General features: G+C 40.5%; 1 protein-coding gene across 2 annotated transcripts in view; it reads left to right on the top strand.

Moving 5' to 3' along the window:
• nphp4 (nephronophthisis 4) overlaps positions 1 to 27,073 on the top strand; it is a 159,743-nt gene that overhangs the window by 127,106 nt on the left and 5,564 nt on the right. The window contains exons 18-26 of one of the 2 annotated variants that reach the window (XM_034590207.1): positions 6,187 to 6,321; positions 9,049 to 9,248; positions 10,547 to 10,770; positions 16,349 to 16,538; positions 17,173 to 17,256; positions 22,154 to 22,310; positions 22,927 to 23,003; positions 23,301 to 23,386; positions 25,393 to 25,564. In XM_034590207.1, the coding sequence (XP_034446098.1) occupies positions 6,187 to 6,321; positions 9,049 to 9,248; positions 10,547 to 10,770; positions 16,349 to 16,538; positions 17,173 to 17,256; positions 22,154 to 22,310; positions 22,927 to 23,003; positions 23,301 to 23,386; positions 25,393 to 25,564 (1,325 nt within the window). The remainder of the gene's footprint in view (positions 1 to 6,186; positions 6,322 to 9,048; positions 9,249 to 10,546; positions 10,771 to 16,348; positions 16,539 to 17,172; positions 17,257 to 22,153; positions 22,311 to 22,926; positions 23,004 to 23,300; positions 23,387 to 25,392; positions 25,565 to 27,073) is intronic. The other variant, XM_034590208.1, reaches the window with a different exon arrangement.

Raw genomic sequence — 27,073 nt, 5'->3', positions numbered from 1 at the left:
GCTTGGAACTGACTTGTGCAGAAAGTGTTGCGTTTCACCGAAAGTAACTTTGCAGCACTCGGAACAACAGCACAACATCAGGGATTGAAATCAGAGAATGAAAAGTGACACTCAGTTCAATGTGACTCACTGATGTGACTCCACTCTTGTACTGATCACATTAGGTCTATGGGAATGTTGAATATTCTATATTTTTTTCCCCAGATGAGCCATGGTATTAAAAAAGAAAAGAAAATCAAAAACATGTATTAGTAATAACGTCATACGAACCATGCCATTATAATCCAGAAGCAGTGCAGTCCTCACTACATGCTACTCTCTCCCCTTTCTAATTTTATGTGTTTCAGTCATGCATGCCATTAATCATGTCCTTACGCCGCTCCGTTGGGACTTAATCAGAATTAGGCTTTATTGGAAAAAGTGAGTGGCATACCGTCATTTGGAAAAGAAAAAGAGCGAAACACCAAATTATATCCTTTTTAATTATCACAAGGTGGGATTGACGAGGAATTAATTAATGGTAATGATATACACTGTCAGGCCTTTTCAATCACGCTGTGAAGCAGCTTTTATTATTAGCGTCGTAAAGGACAAAAGGAAGTGGCTTAATCAGAATAATAGAGAGTTGTGAAATCACGGATGGAACATTCAGGGGTCTGGAATGAGGTGTTAAGGAGGCGACGCAGCGCTCCCACACAGAGAGCAGGAGCAGCTGAGCTCTGTACAATGTGACAACCTCCTGCTCGTCCTTTGATACCGATACTCCACTGGTGGACTGAGAGGAAAGCTATGATTGATTTCATCTGCTAAATCCACATGAGCTCTGAGGCGAGCATGAAGAAGGAGGTGGGGGGGAGGACACATTCGAGAGAGATGCTTAATGTTGTTCCCAAAAATAGAAATGAGAAAACAATGAATAATCTTTGTAATCTGTGGTGTCATGATGATGTAAAGCCCAAAGCTTTTTCCGAGGGACGGTGCTCTTGACTGATATAACCTGTTAATAACCTGTTAATGATTATTAATATATACTGCCTCTCTAAAACAATAGGCATGCACATATAAGTATAAATGGATGTCGGATGGATGAGATAAAAGTTACAAAAACAAAGAAATCATTATAGATTTTACGCTGAGGCTGTTGAATTGGTTCAGACACAACATGACAGATGAATTAAAATTTGTATCCAAGTTTTAATACTAGCAAAGAGGCTCTAATGTTCAGGTGGTCAGGGACTCAATAACTCTATTAGTTAAACAGTTAATGCAATGACTCAAGAAACACAGATTCACCCTGGGCAGCAAACTATTGCAAAGAAATAAGCAAGTTTGAAATATTTGGAAATTCTGTGACATGTCAAACTTAAACACAAGATATTTTATAATCTATGGCTCTCATTAGGCAATTTCCTAACAACACCATTTCATGCATTGATTCAAGCTTAAAGCTGCATTAAGAGATTGTTTTGCAACTTGGGGGCAGCAGAACACCTGAAAACAAAATGTCTTACATATTGTCAATTTATTTTAGCCAGTTTTCTCGTGTGCAGCTGCCTATTCAAACGTACATTCATTCGGAGTCGCACCTCCAGCCACCTGGTAGCCTCTATTTTCCTTTTGGCTTGTTTTTGGTCTCCGCCAAAATCTCCACCAGCTAGAAACTGTTCTTGCCTCTCTGCTGTTTGGCTCTGGGCAGTTCGACTAAATTGTGTCTATCATACCTTTGTCTCGGTAAACAGTTAATTCCAACGATTGGAAACAGCATTGATGAGAGCAGAGGTTGTGAATAAGGAAAAATACAATGATGAATAAAAACAGAGTGTAAAGCTTCATAGAGCTGAAGGGGAACTTCGGAGTTTGTTGATACTTACCTGAAGGTCATCTATCTAAGTGAGCACGTTTTATGACACAAAGTTGTTTGATCTATTGTTGATGTAAAATATCAACGTCAGCTTTTATGCAAAAACGGGGGCTGATTTTGGCTGATAATAACTTTGAATTACTTAAATTTCTCCAACTGGATCCAATTTAGTTTCTGAGCCAAGGCTACAACAGCTTATTCTGGCCCAACTCTATCTTACACACATATAGCTACAAAAATATAGTATAGCTACATTGTGAAAACATTGAGACAGTAAATGGTTTATGTTCAATCTGGTAATATTTTCTAACAGCAGAAAGGCTCATGTGTGACAGAAGGGGAAGCTTATTGATATTAAATTGTTTTGCTGACTGCGTTTTCTCCTTTCTCTCTCTCTCACTTTGCAGGCCCCTTTTTTTTCTCTGTCTTCAGACATGCACACACACTCTCTCTCTCTCTCTCTCTCTCTCTCTCTCTCTCTCTCTCTCTCTCTCTCTCTCTCTCTCTCTCTCTCACACACACACACACACACACACAATCAGAAAGCATGTATCTGCTTCAGCACTGTAGAGAAGACCGATTAGAACCATCTCCTCACCGCACACCGCTCCTCATCTGCAGCGGCCTGATAAGCCCTGGAGAGACTCACTGTGGCAGCCAGAGAAAGCAAAGAGACTCCTGTCCAAAGTTTCTACAGGTGGAACAAAATATCAGTGAAATTTACCTTACAATTAGTTTAGCTTGGTGACTTCCCCAAGGGGCATGTACACCATAGTATGTCTCACTCATTAAAAGCGCTTGCTGTTGGCGCATTAAGGCCTGACTTTATCAACCTTGCTTTTAGCCCCGAGGTGAGAGAGAATCAGCTTATTCTGAAAGGTCAGTGGCCTGGAACAGGGAGGCAGAAGAAATCGAATATTGCAGACTACTTTGAAATCCCCTTGGTGCTTGCTCCCATTTGTTCTGGGGGGCCAGTAAATCAGTGGGTTGTTGTGGCCTTAACCTCAAAAGCTGCCAGCCGAGCAAAGAGGGCGGGCAGGTGGGGTAGTGCCAAGCAGAGCTATTGTCATGCAACAAGAGGTGGTCAATAAATTTGATAGAGTTCGGCCCCTTGGCATTTTGTCCACAATTACTCTCCTCAGCATAGAAAACACAGGGAAAGCCAACGCTGTGCTGGACTTTCTCTCTGCAATGCAGACCAGGAGTATTTCCTTACATCACTGCCACCTGTCTTCATAATATACCAGTGTGACTCAGCATTTAGTGACGGATAATGTGTCCAATAGCAAGACATCCACGTCAACCTGGATAAGCACTGACGTAGATGTTGTCTGATGAGCCTAATAATTGTTCCAGTGATAGGCAATTCATTAAAATGATTGAATGATTACATCACGGGGTCATAATTGGGTTCGACATCAGTCCACTTGCTTTATTGTGGGCACGTAGCACAGGGTGTTTTTTGTCTTATCGCGTCCCTGCAGACTTGTTGTACAATTCTATCCATCATCCAAGCATTTCTCAACACAAAAGAAAGCAGGCTGAAAAGCCCATAATGAGGCACTGGGAATGAGATATCTATGGCTTTGTTATTGATTAGAGATGTTTATGTGACAGCACAAGTAATGTCTTCACAGTAATATTTGGGAAATATAACTCAAACAAATACATTCGGCTGAGTTGTGTGACCAGGGAAGGGTGATGGATGACGAGGGGAATGCATTGGGACGGCAGACACCTCAGCCATTAATCTGCAGGACCGCGCTGTCTGTGTCTGTTTGCACGGCAACACCAGCTCCCCATTACTCATTTAGCCGACGCCCATTATCAGCTTGTTGATGAAGGGGTTTGCCTTTAAAAGATTTGGAGTGTACTTTTGGATCTCCTTCTAAAACTCCTACGAGCTCACTGAGGTGTGACTAAAGCCACTTAATTGCTACACTCACCATATTTCATGTGAAAGCATCCTGAATGAGGGAGGCCAGAGCCTCTCAGAAAATGCTCACACTTCTTACGCTACAATTAAACACCTCAGTGGGGGTTTGTTGTGATGCTCCAAAGGCTGGAAAGTTACAGGAGCCACTGGAGCATTGTGTCACAGTGCACTGTAATTTGAAGAGCCGTAAACTTTAGTTTTAATTGCTTCTTCAGTCGCCCGTTGTAAATTGTATCCAACAGATTTGGAGTGGGGACCTGAGGACACCTGTAAATTGCACAAAACACTTTTGACCTGTGGTATTTGAAAAGGCTCTTGTGAAGAAGCGGGCCGCTGTTGTGGTTGTGACTTTTTCGATCAATTATCTGCCACGCTTCCATTAGCAGCCACTTTGTGTGTTCAAAATTGTAAGCAAGCCTCTCCCAGAGCTACTGTATGGGCTCGACACAGGATGCATTACTGTTAACCCTAATATCGACATTTCCACCATCGTTTACTGTCTTAGTACAAATGCACGCCGGAATGCTAACTTATCCACTTGCCTTTAAAAAGATGGATTATTTCCCCATTTAGGAACAAAACATGGAAACAAATCAGGCTGAAGCTGGGTCTGGTTGTAAAGAGGCAGGTTTTGTAGCATGGGCCCAAACTCTCAAGTTTGCCATTTAGTTGATGACACAACACTTCTGTGATGACAGGCCTTATATACTGTGATGTACAATTGAAGATGTGTAATGTGTAATTATGTTGCCAGCCCTCACCTCCAGAAATACGGGTAGCTGATAGGAGCAGGGATCTGCATCCCTGACACTGAGAGGTCAGCCAAACCTGACAGAGGCCAGCACTAACCATCCATCAGCATGACACTCATCACGTTGCCAGCTTTCTGTGTCCAGACCTCTTTGGCAATTTAAGGCCACTAATTAACTGCTGTAGGCTTGTCTCCATGTATTGATCTTGCTTCAAGTGTTCTCAGCCAGGGTTTACTTTGGCACTGACTACAATGAAAATGTATAATTTCACATGCGATTTCAAAGAGAACTTCAGCCTAAAAACTGATTTTTGTTCTGCTTGTTATTCCAAGATGTGGAAAACACCCAAGTCTCTCGAGCTACACAGAAGTGGTGTAGAAAACGACTGCATCACATTAATAAGCACATAATGGCAGATCAAACAACAAGCCAGGTCAACGTTCCCCATTGGAATCCTGCTGGGGAGTTTGGTCACTGGTTTAGTTTGTTTGCCTGTTGGAAACAAAGTATGGAAAGAATGTTGAGTTGCAGTCATCTGAGGTGCCTCTCTGTATGCTAACAAGTTCTTCAGTGGGAAAAAACAGGAATATGCAGTATCATCACCAAAGCACCTAAAATCACAGCCATGTAACATCTACTTCAGTCCTCACATGTGTCCACCTACAGTCTAGTACCTGCACAAATTGATTTGGAACATATAAATGCAAGATAAATAAAAAGGTCTGCATTTTTACACTTGTATTACCTGTTGACAATTGGCATTTGTGTGTTGTTAGCTGCTGTTTGCGTGTGTTTTTCTTCTGTCCTTCAGGTCTGTTCACTTTGATAATTGGTGTAGAAGAGGGGTCCCCAGCGTACTTCACAAGTTAAAAAATAAACAAATACATTGATGAAAAGCAGAGGCCAAATTTAGAAATCAAAAGCAACAACCTAAGTTAACTAAGTCATATATTTTGTACTAAATATTTGAAGAATATATTTGGCTGATATTATAATTGTTTTCAAATTCGTAGAGAACAAAGTAGTTTGCTCGGATTAAGTTATTTTTTTCACTTTCAGATTTTCCATGTCAAGAAATGAATCGGTGAAGTGTAATGATGTTGTTCTTGGTTCTTAAATATTTATAACAGGAAGCAAATGGTACTCCTTGAAGAGCAAACACTTAATCGCTTAAAACAACATTTTTCCTTGAGCAGTTGTTATCCACTGTTAGTGTAACACAATGATTTCTCATGTATTGTTAATTACTATTTTCACTAAGAAATTTACAAATATCAAGCCTGCAAAAAAAACAACTAAACAAACGTCTTCCATAAAAAAACTGACACTCATTGCCAGTAGGTGGCGCAAGTGTCGCTGCAGCAGCTCTAATTTCCGTGGCTTGTGGGTGTAGCAGGTCAGCTTGTACAGATCTGGAGAGAAAATAACCAAGCAGCTTTGGTTCTGTGGAGAATCTGTGGGAATGAAAAAGGTCTTATTCTCCCTATTCCAAGTCAATTTACCATCACACTAATTTTGAAGCTGCTATTTTTAGGTAAAACAGTTCCACGGTGTTGTTTTTAAAAGCTGGCTATACGAGGTGCTTGGCATATAAACATAATGAGATGTAAACTTAAAACTGTATCTGTCTTCTACAGGGTGTCCAGTAGATCCCACCAGGAGGAGGGCAGGGGACGTGATGCTGTCTCCTTCCCACATCATCACACCTCGCCAAGTCACCAGTGGCTTCAGGGGAGGGAGCCTGTCGTCCAGAAACATCCTCCAACTCAACGGCAAGAACTTTATTCCACAGCCCACTGAATCCTGTCTGTTTGTGGTCGAACGTACCAATTGACTTCACTGTGCACGCCAGGCTATTCTTCACTTACCCTTCACTGTATTACTGAGCACGTGTGTGTGTGTGTGTTGGTACTTTACAGCATGGAGTAATTAGTGTCCTCCATTTGGGCAGTGACCATGCTCCTTCCACGATCAACTCAACCAGATCCATTTCACATTCTGCCTCTTGGCTGCACCACTGAACTGCTCAATTTTCAGCCTAATTGAGCTTTCAGGAGCTTCTTTGGTGGCTAGCCACAGTGCTGTTTGTGTTTTGTGTGCGTGTGTGTGTATGTATGTATGTGTGTGTGCAGTTCAAGCAGAGGCACACACACAAACGCTGGGAAAACCAATTTTTTCCTCAATTAGACAAGCTGTCCTCAAATGTGCACTGAAACACACACACACACACACACACACACACACACACACACACACACACTGATGGATCGGGTAAGAAAATGTGGTTGAAAACCAGAAGATAATTGCTTGTTATGATATAAAGTAGGTCTGACATGTCTGGAATTACATCAGTCTCTGAGGAGAACATATTTCTATATGTTCTGTGTAATTACTTTTCACAAATAATTGTTCATATCACACTACAAACATGTGTCTACATATACTGTAGAAGAGTCATTGATTCATAGGTTGACTCCAAATATGTTCCCTAAGCTGGAATCATTTATTCACACCTTTTTTTCTGTGCAAACACGGTCTGTTCACTGTTTGCTTTCTATCTTACGTATATCAGCGTCCCCACCACCACTTCCTCCACCTCACCTCCTCCCCTCTACTGACTTTTACTGACAGTGTGCAACTTTCTTTTGCACACTGAACTCTCTCCTCTCTCCTCTCTCCTCTCCATGCCACTTAGGCATTTGTCTAACTGCTTCCACTGGAGTCCAGTCGCAACATTAAGCCATGATGTGGAACAGAGCAGCTGCACTGTGTGTGTGTGTGTGTGTGTGTGTGTGTGTGTGTGTGTGTGTGTGTGTGTGTGTGTGTGTGTGTGTGTGTGTGTGTGTGTGTGTGTGTGTGTGTGTGTGTGTGTGTGTGTGTGTGTGTGTGTGTGTCCCATTCTCTGCCTGTGGCTTTGAAGCGAGCAGTGTAGCTGGACACTATCTGGTCAGGTGACTGGCAGTCGACCCAATCCCTCATTGATAAGGCTACTTGGGAAAGCTATCCGGTGATTTAGAGTGGTACTGGGAGAGAAGGGACATTTAATTTACTCCTGCACTGTACATCTAATATCTATTTTAAGATACAGTATATTACAATAATATTAATCAAAAATGTTTTTATCTGTGTATTTCCTTTTCACATATTCTGTTTATCCTCTTTGACTTCAGTTTGACTAGTTACAAATTGGGTCTGTGTTACACACTTGTGGGAGTAAGATACTCAACGATCATGCAGATAACAAAACAATACCTGTTTTGGTACTGTACTTTTTACACTTTTTTCTACAAAGTCCTTGCTCCATTTAGAAGAAATTAAAATTAAACTCATATTCAGATTCATGATTTTAAGTTGGGTAATTACTTGAAAAGGTTTAGATCACCTTCCTCAAACTGTCCATTGCTGCAGCTCCTCTTTTCAGCCTCTGTCTGAAACGCTTGGATTTAGCTCCCGTCTCTTTAAGGCCCCCTCATGATAAGGTCAAGTCTGCTATGATTGGCCACTTTAACTATCCACACTTGAGGAAAGAAAAAACTGAAAAGGAGATATATTATCTCCTTTAATTATAAAAACTTAAGATCTCAAATGTTTAATGTTTTTTAAACAAAAGCAGCCACACAACAACTTCAATCTGACCCAAGAATAACCAGCGTTTGGTATTTGTCAGTTTTGATACATACAAATTCTATTTTCCTTAGCACAGATAAGAGTAAATTTAGGTTGGTAAATGATTCATAGTATCTGTAATTTGATAGATTCTCTTTAAGCCTTGTGCACCGTTCTCTCTCTTTTTTTCTCTCGTTTTTCCTCTATCCCCCCCATCTCCCTCAAGCTCATTTCACTGACGCACCACATACTTCTTTTCTCCACACTGTGCTGCTCATTCCTGACAAACATTTGTGGCCACTTGCAGCCAGTCCCGGGTTTATCTTCCCACATGCCGCTACACATACTACGTCACATGGAGTATGTGTATTAGTAGTGGAGGAGTAAAGCTGTTTTTCAAATATCAGAAATGTGATTTGTGGGGCTTGTGAGTTTGTATATTTGTTGTTTTCTCATTGTTGTTCAAAATGCAGGATTAGGCAAATTGTCTTGTTAAAGCTTTTAAAGAATACGCGTAATTTGCATGATCACGTCCAAATGGGGTTGGATTGTTTGGAGACTAGTAGATGAATCCGTCGTTTTAATCTGGTATTTTGGTGCTTGCAGAGGATAGCCATGGAGGGGAAAGATAATTTGGGATGAGAGAGTGGGTCTGTTTTCCGTGCAGCAGGGCGCTTGTCCAGTTGTAGTGGTGCCAGTTGTTTTACTGGACTGTCGTCTGCATGTGTACAAGCTGTTGTTTCTTGTGTTCCAACAATACTTTAATCTGTCGGCCCCTCTCTCCCTTGGACATTTGGAGGGTTTTTAAAACATACGGTCGAAATGGCAACATGATTATATTCCACTCTGTTCAGTGAATGTATTCATGATTGCAGTCTGTCTCTCCTCCGCAGCGAGGAACACCGCACAGGCTCACAGACTGGAGATGGACGGGGATCACGTGCCGTTGTACAGACACAGGATCAGACCTGACAGCGTCGTGCCAGGGGAGCTCAACCTAAACGAGCCCAACGGTGGGCGCCGCAAGTTGGACTGCATGGCCGCCGTGCGTCAGCGAGAGGCCAAGGAAGGTGTACGAGCAACTAATGTCACGGTGAGGTCAATCTTTGCACTTGGGCCTAGGGGGTGAACCAAAAATAAATCCTTGTCTCTGAAGCTGGGCCCACAATAGTGTCCCTTTGTATCTTCTTCATCTGAAATCAGAACACAGAGGAAGAGCAACATCTCCTGTCATGAGGGAGCCTTCATAGAGGCGTGGAGCGTCTCACCGACAGCCTGCCGGTGTTACAAATCACAAAGCGGTGTCCCCGTCAGCCCTCTGTGTTTTAGTGACTGTACAAGAAGGTGTTAATTGTTCTCCTACCTGAAGGCACATATTGTACTTTCACCCATGGCTGCACATGCTAAATATGATTTTGGCTGTGGTGCATGTCTGTCTCAGACATTTTACACATTACATTTCCTTACAGCCAATACTACGGAGTGCTGCTTGCACAGAAAATGCACTTTCAGACTTGCTTTGCATTTCAATTTGGATTGGACTTTTCTGGGCTGATAGCCATGACTTTATTTGGACCAGGTTTATCCTCAGCATAATTTCAGTGCACTAGACCTGTGGAATATTTTATTTTCTGACACACTTTGCTTTACCATCCTCATTCTCAAACTCAATTTGAGGTGTTTAATTTATTTTTTAAGGACGAAGGCACCTACCGGCTAGAATCCCTGATATGATGCAGATTATTGTACTCTATAATATTAAAGGGACACGAGTCCAGGAAATGACACAGGACGGATGGATTCACATTTCATTGGATTACACAGTTACATTTATGATTGCAGCGGACTGACTCTAAGACTTTTTTTTAGATAAACAACCACGACCTTTACCGTCAAGCATCTGCTGTAGAACTCTGTTGCACAAACTTAACGTGAACATTGAAGAAAATGTTGTATATAATATTCAATCCTTTCTCAAATACCTGCTTTCAGGGTTCCAGGGTTGATGGATTATTGGATCTATGGAATTTTGCTGAAAAAATCAAATCGTCTGAAAGGTTTCAAAAAGGTCATTTCATGTTCACAGCATTTGACTGTGAAGGAAAGTGTGTAACATTAAGATTGACTGCCTGCAAAGCATTGATTCCAGCAACATGTGATCAGAATGTGGCCGCATGGATGTATCGATGTCAAGAAAGTTTTATTATATCCTTTCAATAGTCTCTGAAATGTCATGGAGAAAATGATGGATTATTTGATTATTATGAGAACCCCCAGGTTGTATTTTCCTGGTTTTGAAAAAAGCTGAGTTCTGAGAAAGAAGATATTGTGTCGCCTTGTGTTAAAGTGGAGCGTCGATTTTCAGCCTTTGCTGTCGTTTCTGGGTGTTAGGAGCAGACCTCGGAAGCCCACCTGTCCGCGGAACTTCTTCAGATCCAACTCAGCGAAGAGCGCAGCAGGTCAGAGGGCATCGCCAACATGCTGGGCCAGGCCATTACCACCCAGCACCTCCTCTATGCCAGCCTGGGCTCCACTGAGTACATGGAGTTTGTCCTTAAAAATCCTTTTAATGTACCTCAGACCGTCACCATCCACAGTGATGACCCTGATCTCAGGTAAGACTCCGCGAACAGGCAGGTGGTGTCAGGCCGGCACCACCACCCTCCACTGCTTGTTTAGTCTTGTTGTATTTTCCAGTGACAAATTCGAAACCCGAGGGAAACTATTATGTGTTAGTCATGTGTTTTCCTCATTAAAACTAGGTGAATTTTACAAGTTCATAAGTGTGTCCCCCAGCCTAACACGCCAACTGTGCATGTGTGTCTTTACTGTTCGCATTTTCTATTATCAGACCGTAACAAGCCATGCCCCGCTGTGAAACCGTGTTCACGCGTTCTGAATGTGTTTGCAAAGGTGACGGAGTAGCTCTGGAAATGGTTCTTAAAACCCTATTTTCATCATGCTTGAGTAAATGATGCCACATCCTCACACTTTTTTGGATCCGATATGTGATGGTTGGGCCCTAAATACCCGTTAGATACAAAGTTATACCAGTTATAATATAACACCTTGAAGATACAAAACACCTAATAGCAGAAGGCTTTACAGGATAGAAGCCATTATTAAACACAGTCTTCTCATCAGTCTTTATCCATGGTTGCTAGTATTTTATCATTAAAACCACTTACCCATGCTGTGAGTTCATTTAGCATCAAACAACCTAAGTTATTCCTTCCTTTTACTTTCAGTAGGTTTTTACATTCTTTAGATTTAAAGCAAACCTCCCGATTGAATCACTTATACCAGTATTTTTTACTGCTCTTACATGTGTGTCTCTTATGAAACAGGTGTAAAAGAGATAAAGGTTGTCCGGCCATGGACAATTAAATCGAAATGAGCTGGTCTGTGGATACACTTAATATTTAGCTTATTAAACAATGATTAATTGGTGCAGTCTCTGTAAGTGACACCTGCTTGTGTTTCCTTGCAGTGTGTTGGTACAGTTAGTCTTAAGACCCTGCCAGTTTAGGGACACCCTGTGCAAATACTTAACGAAAGGACAAATGATGCAACACTTAACATTGTGTATTTATTGCTCCTTACCCTTTTGAAAAGGTCAAACTGTGACAGTATACAGCTGCTGGCTATGAGCCGAGTTGCTCTGCCTCACTGTGGTGGATGAAGTAGTGATTGTGAATAGGGTTCATGCTGGGACTTTGTCTGCATGTATGTATGGATGTATGTATTGTGCTGTGGATTGTGCTCAGGATTTAAACCCTGGGTGCTTCTGGAGACATATGTCATGACATATGCTGCCAGTACAATGCAGCCTTTATGACCATGTCAGTCCACTGCACATACAGGCCCTGCAGGTACACTTCTTACACTATTGCACTATTACACAGTCTGACAAATAAAAAGCAGAGCAAAGCCATTAGCACACCTCTGTCATCGTATGGCTGTGGTTATACTGTAAGGGGGTTGACTACAAAAAAACACAATTCTATATCATTATAATGCTCAGCCTTTCTCTGTGGATGCATTGAAACAAAACTTATTTCAGCAAAAAAATTCCACCATGACCTTTCAGGGGCTTCATACAGTTCCATTCAAACACTGATGGATTGTACTTTTTAGAAGTTTATAACAAAACTTTCTGATAAGACCAGGGAGCAGCTCACCTACACTGGAGTAGTATAGAAATATACAGTACCTTTAGCAGCATCAGTAAAAATTAGAAACATAACTTAAAGTACTATTAAAGAAGCATGTTATATCCTCTTCTTGCACAACACTGTCAACTAAAACAATAATCAACAGAAAATAGCAGGACACAGACCGATGAAGCTGCTGAAGCTAACAGTGGAACATCTCTCATATTGACAGTGAAGCTAAACTGGTTCATGAATATGATAAAAAAAATCCAAGCACACCCCCCCCCCCCCCCCCCCCCCCCCCAAAAAAAAAAAAAATGCCACCCCCGCAGAGAGTCGAGATGAGGATGATTCCATGAAGATGTTGGCCTGTGTGTGACTGTCTTTTATTCAGGTTGTGGGCGTCTGATTCACAGCTTGCTCACTGCTTTGATATGATGCGTGTGTGTGTGTAGGTGTGTACTAATGTGTGTACCTTTTTCAGGTTTTAAAAATTGGATTTTTTACCGTTTTGACACGTCTTGTTTGTATGTGCTGGATGAATGGTTTTGTCTTTGAATTTTCCATTTTGCGTGTGCATGTTGATGCTTCACACGCTTTCATTTTGTTCAGACTTTTCACACTTGTGTCCGTTTTTGGACGTGATAATAAAATACAAATATCAAGATTTTTTTCAGCACTACCCAGCACCACCTCGAAACATTTATCTTTATACTTTGTTCACATACAAAGACACTTCTTCAGTAACGCGTTTGTCCTTGACACAGATGCAGACATAACGCCGGTGAGATGCTTCGTGCCCCCTTTAATCCGCACATAGGAGCCATTATGGCTGATATTTCCTGCTTGATCACCATTCTTGGTATCCATGCCATGTTTGTGTGAGTTTGTTGTTAATTCCCCTGCGCTAAGTCTTTTGTTATGGATTCTGCTCATGCCTCAGCTTTGGATTAACATATATCACGTTGATCAACAAAGGCTGGAGTGCGCTGTGGATGAATCATTATGGCATTAGCCCAGCCACCGGGCCAAACAGGTCTAATTGAGAGTCATCAATCCCTGCATCTGTCCTCTCGCCGGCTTAGTGCCCCGTTCGTTTTTATATATTTATTTCCAGATGGCGGCAAGGAGGCTTCTGCATCACAGCACTGTGCACACAACAATGCCTGGAATACCTTTATATTTGATCACAGTTAAGTATTTTATCATATATCAGCCATTCTATTATGTGAGTTGTTATATATATATATATATGTATGACTGCAGGCTCCATGGAAGAGACGAGCAGAGAGATAAATGCTCTATGTAATATTTAATACATTTGTGACTTTTGAGCTGTGATTTGAAAATTACTGCTCCATAAGTTTATTCCATCTTTTGCCAGATTTTTTTTGTGTGGAATCATTAGGGTGAATGTTGAATGTCTCTCTAATTTAGGGATGGAAGCCTGTGTTTCTGTGTTTGACTCATCCATCCACCTGCAGAGGTTCACAGTTTATTTACTCTGTTTTGTTCACTCTTATTCTAAAGAATATTTTGCCCTTACGATGAACTGAGCTTCCCTTGGATGACACGTATTTTTTTTAGAAATAGCTGCAGCTTGAAGATAGATGGAGTATTATTATTTCAGTAATGTTTTTCAGTTACAGTCTGGCATTTAACAATGATTGGTATGTTGGAGACACAGAGGTTAAGAGAAAACCTCCTTGTTTCAGTACAAACAATCATCTCCAGTGTAAGAAACGCACCAAAGCAAACATCACAACTCTCAGTTTTGCATCGAAACTTTCCTGAGAAATTGGCTTTTTTGGAAAATCCAGAGAAATCCCTGAATCTGAACTCTTGGTATTCAATCCCCCATATGTCTGTGTTGTGATGTATAGAATGTATTAGCTGGACTTGTACTGGGTTTTTTTTACACTGCCAGTGTTTGAGGCAGACAAACACCAACAACAAATCTTGCCCCTGAACCACTGTTATGCTGAACTGCATGGGTGAGTGCACGGAGGCTACTTTGCTGTTACTTCCTTGTCGATATATCACCCAATATTTGACAAGGAACTGTGAGATCTGGAGACATAAACAAGGCCTTGGGGTTAGTTCTTTGTTGTACAGAAACAAACAGAAGAAGAGTCTGGCCCTCAAAGAGAAAGTTTGGGCTGGTCGAGGCTTTGATGTGTGCTGCGGTTTAGTGCCCAGAGGCTGCTCTTGACGTGGAGGAGGCGTTTGCCACCTGTTGCCATCCATTTTGCATGACTACCTTTTACACTTGGCCTCACAGAGCCCAGTGTGAGCTATGGCTGCTGGCTAGTCGAGAGATAGGAGGCTGTAGAGCTCCTGTGCTGTGGTCCTCGCTGCTGCTTTCTCTCTTATCATTTTTCCCTCTCATTATCTGTCTTTTGCTACTCAAAACTCATTCATTTCTCCCCCTTCACATAATTTTCTCGTTATATTGTTCCTTCTGTTCTTCACTTGTCCATGTCTGTTTGTCCCGTGCACCTCCTCCCTTGCTCTATTTTCTCTCCTTAATAATGAATCAACCCACGGTTCTTCACGGAGGCTCAGGTGAAATACCAGTACACAGAGAGCCTTTGTTGTCAAGATAAGCCACAGGCAAAGAGTTTTATTCAAAATGCACAGGTGGGAATCTCCAAATAAATTTAATGGAACTGACTGTTGCATCTCGCCCTAATGTTAGCGAGGTGGGGCCCCTAAAAATTCATAAACTCCTGCCGCCTTATTGAGAGAAATTCACCTCGCCATGCTGATGGGTTGGAACCTTTGAAGTTTAAAGCAGCGCTGGCCTTTTTGTAGTAGTGCGTGACATTTTTTGCATTCAAAGGAAGCAGAGAGAGGGGAGAGGAGACCTACCTCTGTTGGAACGTGTTATCTGTTCCTGTTGCTTTCTCCCTAGAAATCCATTGCTGGGTTCTGTAGGAGGATTTTAATTTCACTGGCCTCTATACCATCTTTCTGACAACTGCTGTCTTTGATTTAAACAGACAGCATGATCGACTTGGATTGAGCTCAATTTAAATCGTCATACTGCTCTGAACTTACAGTTATTATTCTAAAATATTTCATTCTAACATTAGAATATAGATATATTTTATATTTCATATATTTTAAAATAGGTATTCCTCAATAAAGGAACAGTTCGACATTTTGGGAAATAAGCCTATTAGCTTTCTTTGTCTGTGTGGGATCAGTAACAGTCTCATGTCATTTAAGCCTTTAAGCTTGGTTACGCATATTCACCTTGCTTAAAATTCACCCAGTACAACTCACTGACATTTGTGCAGCAATAATTCAATACTGATGTAATATTTGTTATGAAACTTGAAAGTTGTTTTGACTGATTAGAAGAAGTTTTCAGAAAACATCCCCCTTCACTCTTGTTAGTGTGTTTTGCTCATGATCCTGTAGTAGTGAAAACATTTAGATCAGAAGTGTTGATGGAGTTGATTTGTTCAAACAAATTTTTCTGTGGATATTCATGGAGCCCATATGGTGAGTCTCAATGTTCTTTATAACCAACCTACCCCACCGAATTAAAATTTCCCATGGTTAACAACAAAATTAAAAAACAAACAATTCTTGCTCTCCAGATGATGAACTGTTTTTTGACACTGGGTATTCCCGTACCACCAAGCTGACCGAATGACTACTACTATTCTGTAGCAATTGCATAAGTAAATGTCAAACTTTCTTTGAAATTCAATGAAAAAATTCTTATTCCTGAGATGAAGCAAATGTGTTTCTAATGACCCTGTGGCCTTTTCTGCAACATCAGGACATTTACATCTCTGTATTCTTTAGCTAAATTGCTGTTCAGAAAAAATGTCAAACACATCAGCATGTTGTTTGTTTCAACACCATCTTATTACAGGCTCTCATGAACATTGCAGTGTTCCACAGCGAGGGCTTTGATTTATATTCTTGATCGTGTAGCACGTCCATGTCTGATCCTGGCTGGATCCCTTAAACATATAAGAGCCTGCTTTCATCTCACTCATGTCCTTTTAATCTTTCCATTCAGTGTCATCACCAACACAGATGAGTGGCGATACTTCAAAGCACTAACCCAAACTCCCACTCCGCTGGAGGAGAACATGTTCCAGTGGGAGCAGGGTGCTCCGGGTCCGAGGGTTTACCTCCGGCCCAAGGAGAGCATCCATATTCCCCTGAAGTACCAGAGCTTCCTCTGTGATCACACCATGGCCCCTCAGGTACAGTGTTCAATGCTGATGGCATACATTTTATTTCTTTGGAATGGTTATTAATGCAGAAAGCAATATTTTTGAAAAAGATTATATTTGGGGAGGGAGATTAGAAAAGTTAGTTTATAGAAACAGTCAACACATCTCCCCCCTCCCTTCCTGATTTTCGATATCACACTATTTCACAGGTCTTCTTATTGATTCTAGTTCAGGAAAATCTTTGAAAATTGATTTGCTGTGTGGTCTGAAGGTTGTGTTTCTGGTGTGCGAACGCTGTGAGAATATGAATAAGAGATGAAGCAGAGATAAGAGTTGAAACTTTGTTGATATGAATTTCACGATACCTTCAGGGATTATCCACGATATTTGGTCTATTTCAAGGGCCAGTTATACACATGTATAGTACCGGTAATCTGGTGCAGGAAGCATATTTGAACCAAATGTCATTTACACAGGCTCTGCCTTTATCTCCTGTGGATGACTGGGGGGGGGGGGGTTATGGCCTTTGGTTCTAATCTGCTGTTTGTGATCATTTACAGTTTCCCTGTTTGATTTACAGATGTTGTACTTTCTTTGCAGCCATTTGTTGTTTCGTTGATGCTCGACTTTGACAAACATTCGGTTTCTTATCAAATCCTCACAGGGACCGAGCTTCTTACCTACAGGCAAAGGCTCTCAGATGGCCAAGAAGAATCAGTCCAACATTGTTGCTGCCAAAACTATCAAGGTACAGAGTGTGCTACTTATGCTTTGTGAAATATCTTCTCTCTACTGGACTCGTCTTTATCTCCATCTCAAGTCCTCTGCCTCTTAATCCCTGATTAGTTTGTCCCAGGGCTGGAATTATAGCAGGCTATGGGTTTGCGGTGCAATCTGGACGTACAGTGTGTTTCTCTGCCATGATAAGAGCTTGAATGTCATCCAAAGTTTTTAGTATCTTGAGGTATATTGGCTGTTATACCTTTTTTACACTAAAATCAGCGTATATACGCAAATATTTCAATCGAAGGTAAACCCAATAAGCAGTCTGCCTTTCGATTTCTTTCTCTGGTGCTTCATGGCCGATATAACTAAAGTACAGTAAACCGAGGAGCTCTCTTACCAATTTAGCACGTTCACCCAGGTGTCATGTTTTCATCGCTGACCAACAGAGCCGCAGCCGATTAAAAACTGTTTCTACTGCAGAGTCATTTGACCCAGGATAAAATGCCGATTTAATCCATTCCCATTGTTGACAAAAGCCTGATGTTAGTGGGTTTTAGTGTTTTTTTTTTTTACCAGTTTTATGTTTTTTGACCAGTTTAGTTTATTCCAGGGAGCAGAGACAGATACATTCAACTAAAGTGAACAGTATGAGGCTTTTGATTTGGGGTCTAGTCAGGTTAACCTTCTGCTGCATCTCCAAGTCTAGCAACATCTCCCAGACTCTGAAGAGTGTCAGTGCGTCGCCCCCTCCCTCCCCCTCTCCTCTCCTCTCCCATACAGTCACAGCTCTGACACAGAGAACACTTTGAAGTCAACTATTTAAAAAGTTATGCCAGCCAGACAAGATTGTCAAGCAGAATTATGTGCTGCAAATCACTTTAATCTTACTCAACATTGTTTATCATCTCCAACGGGCAAATGTCAGGCTGGAGAGTGTAACGAACCTAATTGGTGGACAGCTTGACACATCTGATAATCCTTTTTAAATGAACTGTGCATATACACTATAACTCTAAAGTTGCTTCCCCAGTTTACCCACTTTTCAGCCATTTATAATATCTTGGAAGTTTAAAGGAAGGAGAAATAATGTGAATATGCTTGTTCAGATCTACTGCAGATAAAACTATGTGCTCTACATCTATAGTTGATGTATTATGATCTGCAGCCCCTCGATTCTATAGCTGTCACCAAAATTCACTTATGTTCCACATTAATCTATTCAAATGAAATTGCAGGCCGCTCTTTACAAATGGAAGCTTAAATATATGCTGACATTATTGGCATGTGGCTTCTTCTACTTCTAAAAACAAGATGTCCAACTTTGCTCGCCTGTGCCGCACAATAATCCTGATGTTCGTGTTGATTACAGTACCCCGAAGCTATCCCATTGCACAGAATGATATCTGAAATATTTGCCAGTCGGCCAACAGTGTGCGTGAGTGTTTGTCTATGCCTCCAGTTTGTGTGTATTAGTATGTCAGTGTCATCACTGCTGCCCTGAGCAAAAATCCTGTCAAGAGGTCAAAGAGGTCAGTCCTGGATCAAATCTGTGTCCCGCTAAAACTGACAAGCCCCAACAGGAGAGCTGTCAGGATGCCAGCTTTGGCACCACTGTCAGTCAGCACACATCACCAGAGCCAGATATGGGCCTCTCCTGCAGGTCAGCGTGGGCCCACAAATCTGACACATCAATGACTTGGACAGCTGCCGTTTGGCAGGGATCAGCTTCTGCGTGTATAGTACACAGGGTCCACTTTGTTTCTCATGACTGGAGTTTTTTAATCTGCCACACTGGAGTAATGGTGGTTCACTTCCTCATTGTGAAGTTTGTTGTGTATAGAATAACATCACATCGGTTTTTAATGTAAAAGAAATAATTGTATAAACTGCTGGGATGGAATCAATTTTATTGATATTTGCCAAGTTTTCATTTGTAGTGATACACAACCTGAAAATGACATATGGACATCCCAACATAACAACCATACAACCATTATTCGGTATTAATACACTGCTATAACAGCCTCTGTGAGATTTTGCTGGGTCTAAGTTGGTGTGTTTTTTTATTCCATAGCTGCTTAATAGGCTAAAAGTCATGACCCTGCATATTTTCATTTAAGTGCTTTGACACCAAATTCATTCAAAAACCAATTCATTCAAAAACATTTTCATTTATAAATCGTACTATATTTAATGTGGGCTTTTTGCAATGTGGGACTTCCAATGCCTTTATTTTAAACATTTGAATGCTCAAGAAATGGCGACTGAAAAGTGTGTCCTAATTGTGGCATTATGAGAAAGGAGGGGAATCAAATATAACATTTGGGCTAGGGCTCATCCATTGGGGACATGAACATGCACAGCAGCTTTCATGAGAATCAGTCCATGAAATTTCTAGTTGACGTGTCTTGTTGAAAGAGTTGGTCAAAGGTAAATTCTGACATGGCAGTGGTGTTAGAGGTAAGCACAGGAGGTAACTAAAATCATTAAAGTCAATCACTAGCAACAATGAATACCTCCAGATTGACTTACATTGTCAAGTTTAAAGTAGTCAAATAATGCACTTTTATATCTGCTTTAATATATAACCTGCCATCATTTTTTATGTTTCAATATTTGAAAGGAGGAATGGCATCACAACGTACAAGTAAAAAACAAGAATTTAACAAGGAGGCAATCAATACCCTCTTCCAGCATTCCAATCCCACTTCAGACTCATTCACAGGGGTAAAGTAGTGAAAAAGAATACCAATAAAGGAAGACAAACACAGAGAAAACAAAAGAAAAGATGTTCACATCCAGGCTGATATGCCTGATCATAGAGGGGTTGGTCTAAGGCCCATACACAACACCAGTATGAGGGATCCAATGTGGAGCTTGACCGTGACTGTTGTGTGTTGCGGACAGGCAGTGAGGCGTGGGCCAGCTGTATGCAGGCACCGGGTGAGAAGCTACAGCGACACTTCATATTGGGGAAGGCTAATCCCAGAGTCGATCAGCAGCCCCCACTGGTGATAGAATGAAAGTGGGTTTGCCAGAACATTTGGGTTAGATCACATGGGACTAGAGACAAAGTGGCAGTTTGGCCTTGCTATAATGAAGTCTTTGAAGTACCTTGAATTGTATAAGATGAAGTCTAGCACAGCTTGAGGAGGAGTCGACAGCTTTCAGGGAAACTTCCCAGAAGTCTTCAGAGAAGGTAATCTCCAACTCATCCTCCATGGCTCTTATCTTATGAGTCTAATCATCTGGAGATAACAGACCGTGACGTCGGAAATGATGTCCTTTATGTAAGGTTCTATGCCACTGGGAGTTGGACTCTGGGAAATTGGGGAGAGGGGATCTTAGCAAAATCACATAATTGGAAATATCTTTTAAAAGTCTGAGCTGTTTAGGTCCTGGCATCTTTTTCGAAGTAAGATTCGTAATTGATTCACATCCTGTAATTCAGCTGCACATAATCTATAAATCCCAAACTCCTCTTTAGTTATTAAATCACACAGGTCTCCTGAGCAGAGCTTACTGGTTCACCCTCCCACTCGGCTAGAAACGCAAGTTGATTGTACATTTGAAGTCATGGCTCTGATTCTCATCCTATAGACACGAGATCTGCAGTCTCTGTTTACGTCTTAAAAAAAAGCGTCTGAAAACAAATTTACTCAAACTGACCTTGGTCTTGTCTTCTTCTTTTTTAACAACTGTACTTATTTGAAGCACTTTGCTCAGTGAAAGGGGCTAAACTAAATAAACCTGATTATTGTTATTATTTTATATCAGGCCAGCAAACACTTGTTAGATGGTGCGGAGTACGGTCATACGTGAGAGGGTTAGCAATTCCAATGTGTTTGCATATGTCTGGGTGTGTGTGTGTGTATACAAGATATCGTATGTAATTAGAACATGTGTAGGAACACATTTGTGTGGATTTGCACAGATCCTAAGGGCAATTTTAATGCAGACTACTTCAAAGCACATTCAGCATGTCTGGAGGGGCTTCAGTAGTCAGATTGAAGCCAGTTTTTATATTCCACTGTACAGTTCCATCATCATTATACTCTGGTGGATGTTTTCTAAAAGAAACCCTCTCAAAGACTGCATTCAAAAAAACAAGCTTTATATGTTATTTAGAGCTGAAGAGCCTCAGGAAGAAAACATTTCACGAAAGAGAATGGAGGAATTAGTGTCGGTTTTTCTGTAAATGTATAATGACACCGGTATTGTTTGAGGGTCACATGCACACACACACACACACACACACACACACACACAAATCACAATTATTACAACCTTGCTGTTATTTCCATATTATTCCAATGTTTAAAAATAAATGAACTGTACTCGGTTATTCAAATTCATTGGGAAATTGCAACATCACTGGTGCACAAACCCCCTTATGCTCACTTTCAGGTTTGCCTTTAAGTGGTTAAGATCAATGTTTCCCTGCCTGTGGATTGAAACTGCCCAGGGGATCCACAGTTAAATAAACACAAATATATGTTTCTGTCAGACAAATTTAGGGTTTTCTGACTTTTCTCTAAATTTACAAGTAAGTATTGATTTTTCTTTCTCTCTTTTTTGATAATCTTGAAAACAGTTGGCTTGTGTACAACCTCTCTCATTTAGTGAGAACAGTCTTGCTCTAGTCATGTCCCCAGAGATCAGCAATTACTTTCTTCAATGCCCGGTTATCATTAGTGATAGAAATGAAAAAAAACTACAAAGGTAAGAGCGAGTGGTAACGAACTGGTCCCTTATAAGGCACGTATAGCCCAGCTGTGAATGTTTGATTGGTTTGCTCCTCACTGCCGAGTTTAACTGCCTCATACTGATGAAAATTCTCTTTCAGTGCGCTGGATGTGATATCTGACATCAAGCAGGGGAGTGGCGTGCTGCTGATACTGTCGACCTTCTCTCCACAGGTTACTTTCCAAGCAGACGACGGCAAACCGATGGCCATCTGCCAGGTGAACGTGGAGCCGACGCCCCACGTTGTCAACCAGACATTCCGACTCTACCACCCTGAGCTCTGTTTCCTGAAGAAGGCCATCCGCCTGCCTCCCTGGCACGACCCCACAGGTGGTGACAGTTACCCCCAGTTATCCCCTGTCAGCCATTACTCCGCCGTCCCACGGCTCCCATCTGTGCTCCCCCGACTGTGTCTAGATTGGATACATTTGTGTGAATCATTTGAATCATTTGCATATTATTGCATTTTTAGTGTTGCTTTCACTGACTCACCAAAAGGCACGTAAACAAACGTGCACATACAGAAATACAATAACGTAAATACAACATGGGTGAGCAGATGGGAATGAATAATATATTCCTCTTTCATTTTATTGTATTTTTACTAAAATATCAACACAAACTATCTTCCAATATGATGCATTTTTCTACCACAAGAAGAGTTCATAATAACTGAGAGGCATCTGGAAATAGAACAGGAAATGAAAAGCAAGAAAAAGTCAAATGGATCAAATGAATAATATATAGCACCTACATGCATGTTTATGTGTGTATATTTATACATGCATATATAGAACACATAATGTTGTCCGTAAGATCAAAAAGGTGTTGAAAGGTGATTCCATAAAATACAAAAATCTGTATAGATCTACCATCGAGATCAAATCTTTTATTTCAGGATATATAGTTTTTATTTTTGTCTTTTCCTGGTGTATGGGTGAACCAGTCGAGGACCCAGATGCCAGAAGCAACATTTCCGTTCGCTGCAGTGACCCTAACATCATCTGCCAGACGAGGATGCTGGTGAGAGGATGTGTTTTTATTATACTACAAATGACCCTCATTAATATTAGCAGGGCATTAATTGCTGAACTGTTATCTTCCAACACCATCTCCTGTTCTGGGTGAAAGCACTTTATTCCATCTCTGCTGTCATGAATTACAAACTGCTTTTATACTCAAAAGGCTCGTCCTTACATGATGTAAGGCCTCACACTTTTTTGAAGTGCTAACTTAGGGTTTCTTTTATTTCTGCTTCCTTTTTTCTTTTTGCCCCTCCACTTTAACATTTTTCTCCCTTTCTACTCTGTTTCTGTCAAGGTGCCAGGGGAGCCTCAGGATGTGTACTTGAAAGTGCCAGGGAATCCCAGTCCTCACATAAAAATGTTCTTTGTGATGGTTTTCACGTATGTATTATTTACAGCCATGCTGTATAGAGGGAACACACACACACAGGCACACACACAAAAAAGCATTATTTTTTGGGACAAATTAAATTCTTCATGGAGGCTTGAATTAATGAACTAATCAGATGGAGGTTTGCTGGTCTGACTGCCTGAAGTTACTTAGCTCTTCCTCTATTTTTGCAAATCTCCAGCAGGATTGTGTTTGGGTTTGTTGATATGTAGAACCGATGGCTGCCTCCTAGCAAATGCCAGGGGTTTGTCATTCGACTCCGGTAGGATATGAGTTTTGACTGGTTACATATTTACTGCAGAGCTGATCTGCATTAGACTGGATGAGGAAAACAATTAGTTATTCTAGCTGAGAGTAGCTGATTTTCTCAATGCCACTCACATCAGTGAGTCAAATTAAAGAGCATCAGTTGTTCTCACTTGAATACATGAGTTTGTCATAATGCAGATCTGTGGACAGAGGAGATTCTGTGTGCAGTTCACATGTAGACAGCCACAGGGAAAAGGTGTTAGGAAACCAGAAACATCACTGTAGGGAAGTCGAGGACTTTATTTTCTGATAATGGAAACGTATCCGATACAGGATAGTACGATAGAGAATTAGGCCAAAGTTGAATATAAAAGTTGGAACATTATATAAGGAAAAAACGTATTATATTACTAGAATAAAGTTTTAAATTTTATTTTTTAAAGTGTTATTTTACATGGAGAATATCAGGATTTCAGCCTATTGTCTGTGTTAAAATGAGCAATGTGGAGCATCTCCTAAAGTTATACTTTTGTGTAAGTTTCACAAATAATGTAAAACTTGATATTTCAGCTCATCAGCACCACATTATCATAAGTAAGTAAGGACTTTGAAAAGATTGTGTAATTCTATTCCAAGTCTATTCTGAAGAAATAACCACTGTAACTTGAAGGAAGTTGCCTCTTTTGTGGAGGAGGAAATGTTTGATTGTGGGCGACTGTAAATCTATGGATGATATTCAGGGACTTAATAGTTCTGCCCATTTATGCCGATCTGGTCCGAAATTTAATCAGTTATTCGTTGGGCCGTGACCCAACTAAATTGTAATAAAACAAACTAAATTTTATGGGAATTGGTTTTGTTGTTTTTTAGAAATCCTGCCAACAGACAAATTGCAGTGAAAACATAAACTCATCATAAATTTTATTTGTTCGTCAATTAGTTTATGGCTTTTTTAGAAAACACAGACACAAACAATGTAAATTAAAATATTACAGGATTAGTTCCAAGTTGTTTTTGGCGCATATTTTTCTACAGGGCCATTAAATTGGCTCATGATGCAGAACTGTGCTTAGTTGATATTTTACTTCACTGGTGAAGAGGGCTCAGGGCAAAACCTTGTTTACTGACATAATAATCCAGCTTTTTTTTAAGAAAGCATTGTAGAAAATTATTAAGAAACTTCAGGAGCTTTTGAATAAAGTATTACCAAAGTACTTAAAGCACTTCATTCACTTAATTCATTCGATTCGATTTCTGAATTGATTCAGTTGAGGATTTTTCATTGTACAATAAAAAATTTTCCTGTATATGAAAGAAATTCTCCTCATTGGGAAACCATTTTAAACCACTGGTATAATAAGTGCTCAAAGAGCAATGAACTTAATTCTAAAGAATATTCTGTCGGACATTTGAATGAGAGTTAAACATAATGAAATATCCAAAATAAATACAAAATAAACCACACATAACCAAATCAATAAATAAAATGGACTCTCTGGCTCTGCTAACAAAAATAGCTCTTGAATAGATATTAAACATTTGGCACAGGACTGAGACTGAATTCACCTCATCCTCAGCAGCAAGCAGAAGAAGAAGAAGAAGATGATGATGATGATGATGATGATGATTCTGCTCATTAGGACGTAGCCGTAGATCAGCCCTCCTTATCTCTCAACCTCATGCGGCTCCTGCTGCGTCTCCAGGGGGCTTTAGCTTATCTGTTCCTGATGATGTTTTCTCTCTGTAGTGATAAGTGGATGGCGGCGCCCTCGCAGACCTGGCAGATTTACGTACATTTCTTGGAGCGGGTGGATGTTAGCTGTGTGACTGGCCAGCGGACCTGTCAATCACTAGTGCTGAGGGGAAGACAGACTGTTCGCAAGGTCAAATGCTTCTCATCACACCCCAAGGAGATCCAGGTACATACTATCGCTAGTTACTTTCTCTAAAGCCACTTTTTGGATTGGATTGTATATAATACCAATACTAACTTTTTTTTATGTACACAATGTGCTTTAAGAAGAATATATCAAATGATGTTGGGCTTTGCACAAATCTATAGAGCTAACAGTAAACAAGGAATGACTTAAATGTGCACTTTACTGAATCAGGAATTGTGCATTGATGTGCATGGATGTTGGACATATAATTGGCCCCTCTGTGTAACTTGCGGCCCCTGATTTAGAAAACTCCTAGTAGCCAGGCTCAAATTATATTTCATACAGCTCAGTCAGGGAGGGCCTTGATGTATTGCTGCAGGTCTCAAGTCTGTTTATCAGCCTGCCAGCTCTGCTCTTGTGTGTGTGTGTCAAAACACAAAACTAAAGTGAGCGCAGAAACTTAGTTTTATGAGACAAACAGAGGGTGGGAACTTTGAAGTACAGGAACATTGATGTGTTTCTGCTGCTTTGGACACCAGCTTCTCATTAATTGGCGGAGCATCACGCTGCTTCCAGTCTCAGTCGACTGGGTTTCGGAACATCCTTCTTCTGAGATTGAATCTGAATGTCCATAGGTTCCTTTAGGTTTGGGTATTTTTTACTGAAAACTTTGCGCACCATGCTGTGGTAATTTGTCTGTATTGGACTTTACACCCAGGAAGAACTTTAGTCTGGTATTGATTCTCTGTTTGACTCTCAGTAACTGACAGAGACTCAGGTGTTATATCCTGAATTCATGACACTATAATTACTCTTGGTTGTTGAATAATTAACCCTATACGATTGTCATCAATATATCTTATGGGTGACTGTAAATCTATGGATGATATTCAGGGGCTTAATAGTTCTGCCCATTTATGCCGATCTGGTCCGACATTTAATCAGTTCTTCGTTGGGCCATGACCCAATATATATATATATATATATATATATATATATATATTGATAAATTGATTATGCAATTTGCAAAGTTAGGAGGTATAACACATAATTGATCTACATCCAAATTGTGAGGTGTTTATCAAAAGTTTATCATTCTCTGCTCATGAAGAATAGTTTAAAACCACAACCGTCAATCATTTGTCATTATAATTATCAATTTTAACTGATATGAAAACTTTTGTCTTGATATCATTTTGGACCCAATCATCCAGCCTTATTTAATATTAAACATTGTAGCAATTCACTTCTGCCATAATTTCTATCTGTTCATAGTTCAGCTGGCACAAATTGAAGGCAACAAATAAAAAAGGGGAAAGTAAAGAGAAAGTAGCTGCAATCATATATTGAAATCGAAATGAAAAGTTGAGGCCTTTGTTCTACACTTTTTTGTTTTTTTTAAGCAATAGCAATTTTCAAACTGCAAAACGATTTCATGCAAATTGTTCTCTCAGCAGTGGGAGACAATCGGAGCAGCAACAGCCTCTTTTGTAATAACTCCAGGTTAAGATTCAAGTCATTATCGAGTTGTGAATGTTCAAATGTGGA

The sequence above is a fragment of the Hippoglossus hippoglossus genome, chromosome 7 (assembly GCF_009819705.1).
Source record: "Hippoglossus hippoglossus isolate fHipHip1 chromosome 7, fHipHip1.pri, whole genome shotgun sequence".
NCBI lineage: Eukaryota > Metazoa > Chordata > Actinopteri > Pleuronectiformes > Pleuronectidae > Hippoglossus > Hippoglossus hippoglossus.
The sequence above is the reverse complement of the archived record's forward strand: the minus strand, read 5'-3'. Positions and strand labels throughout refer to the sequence as shown.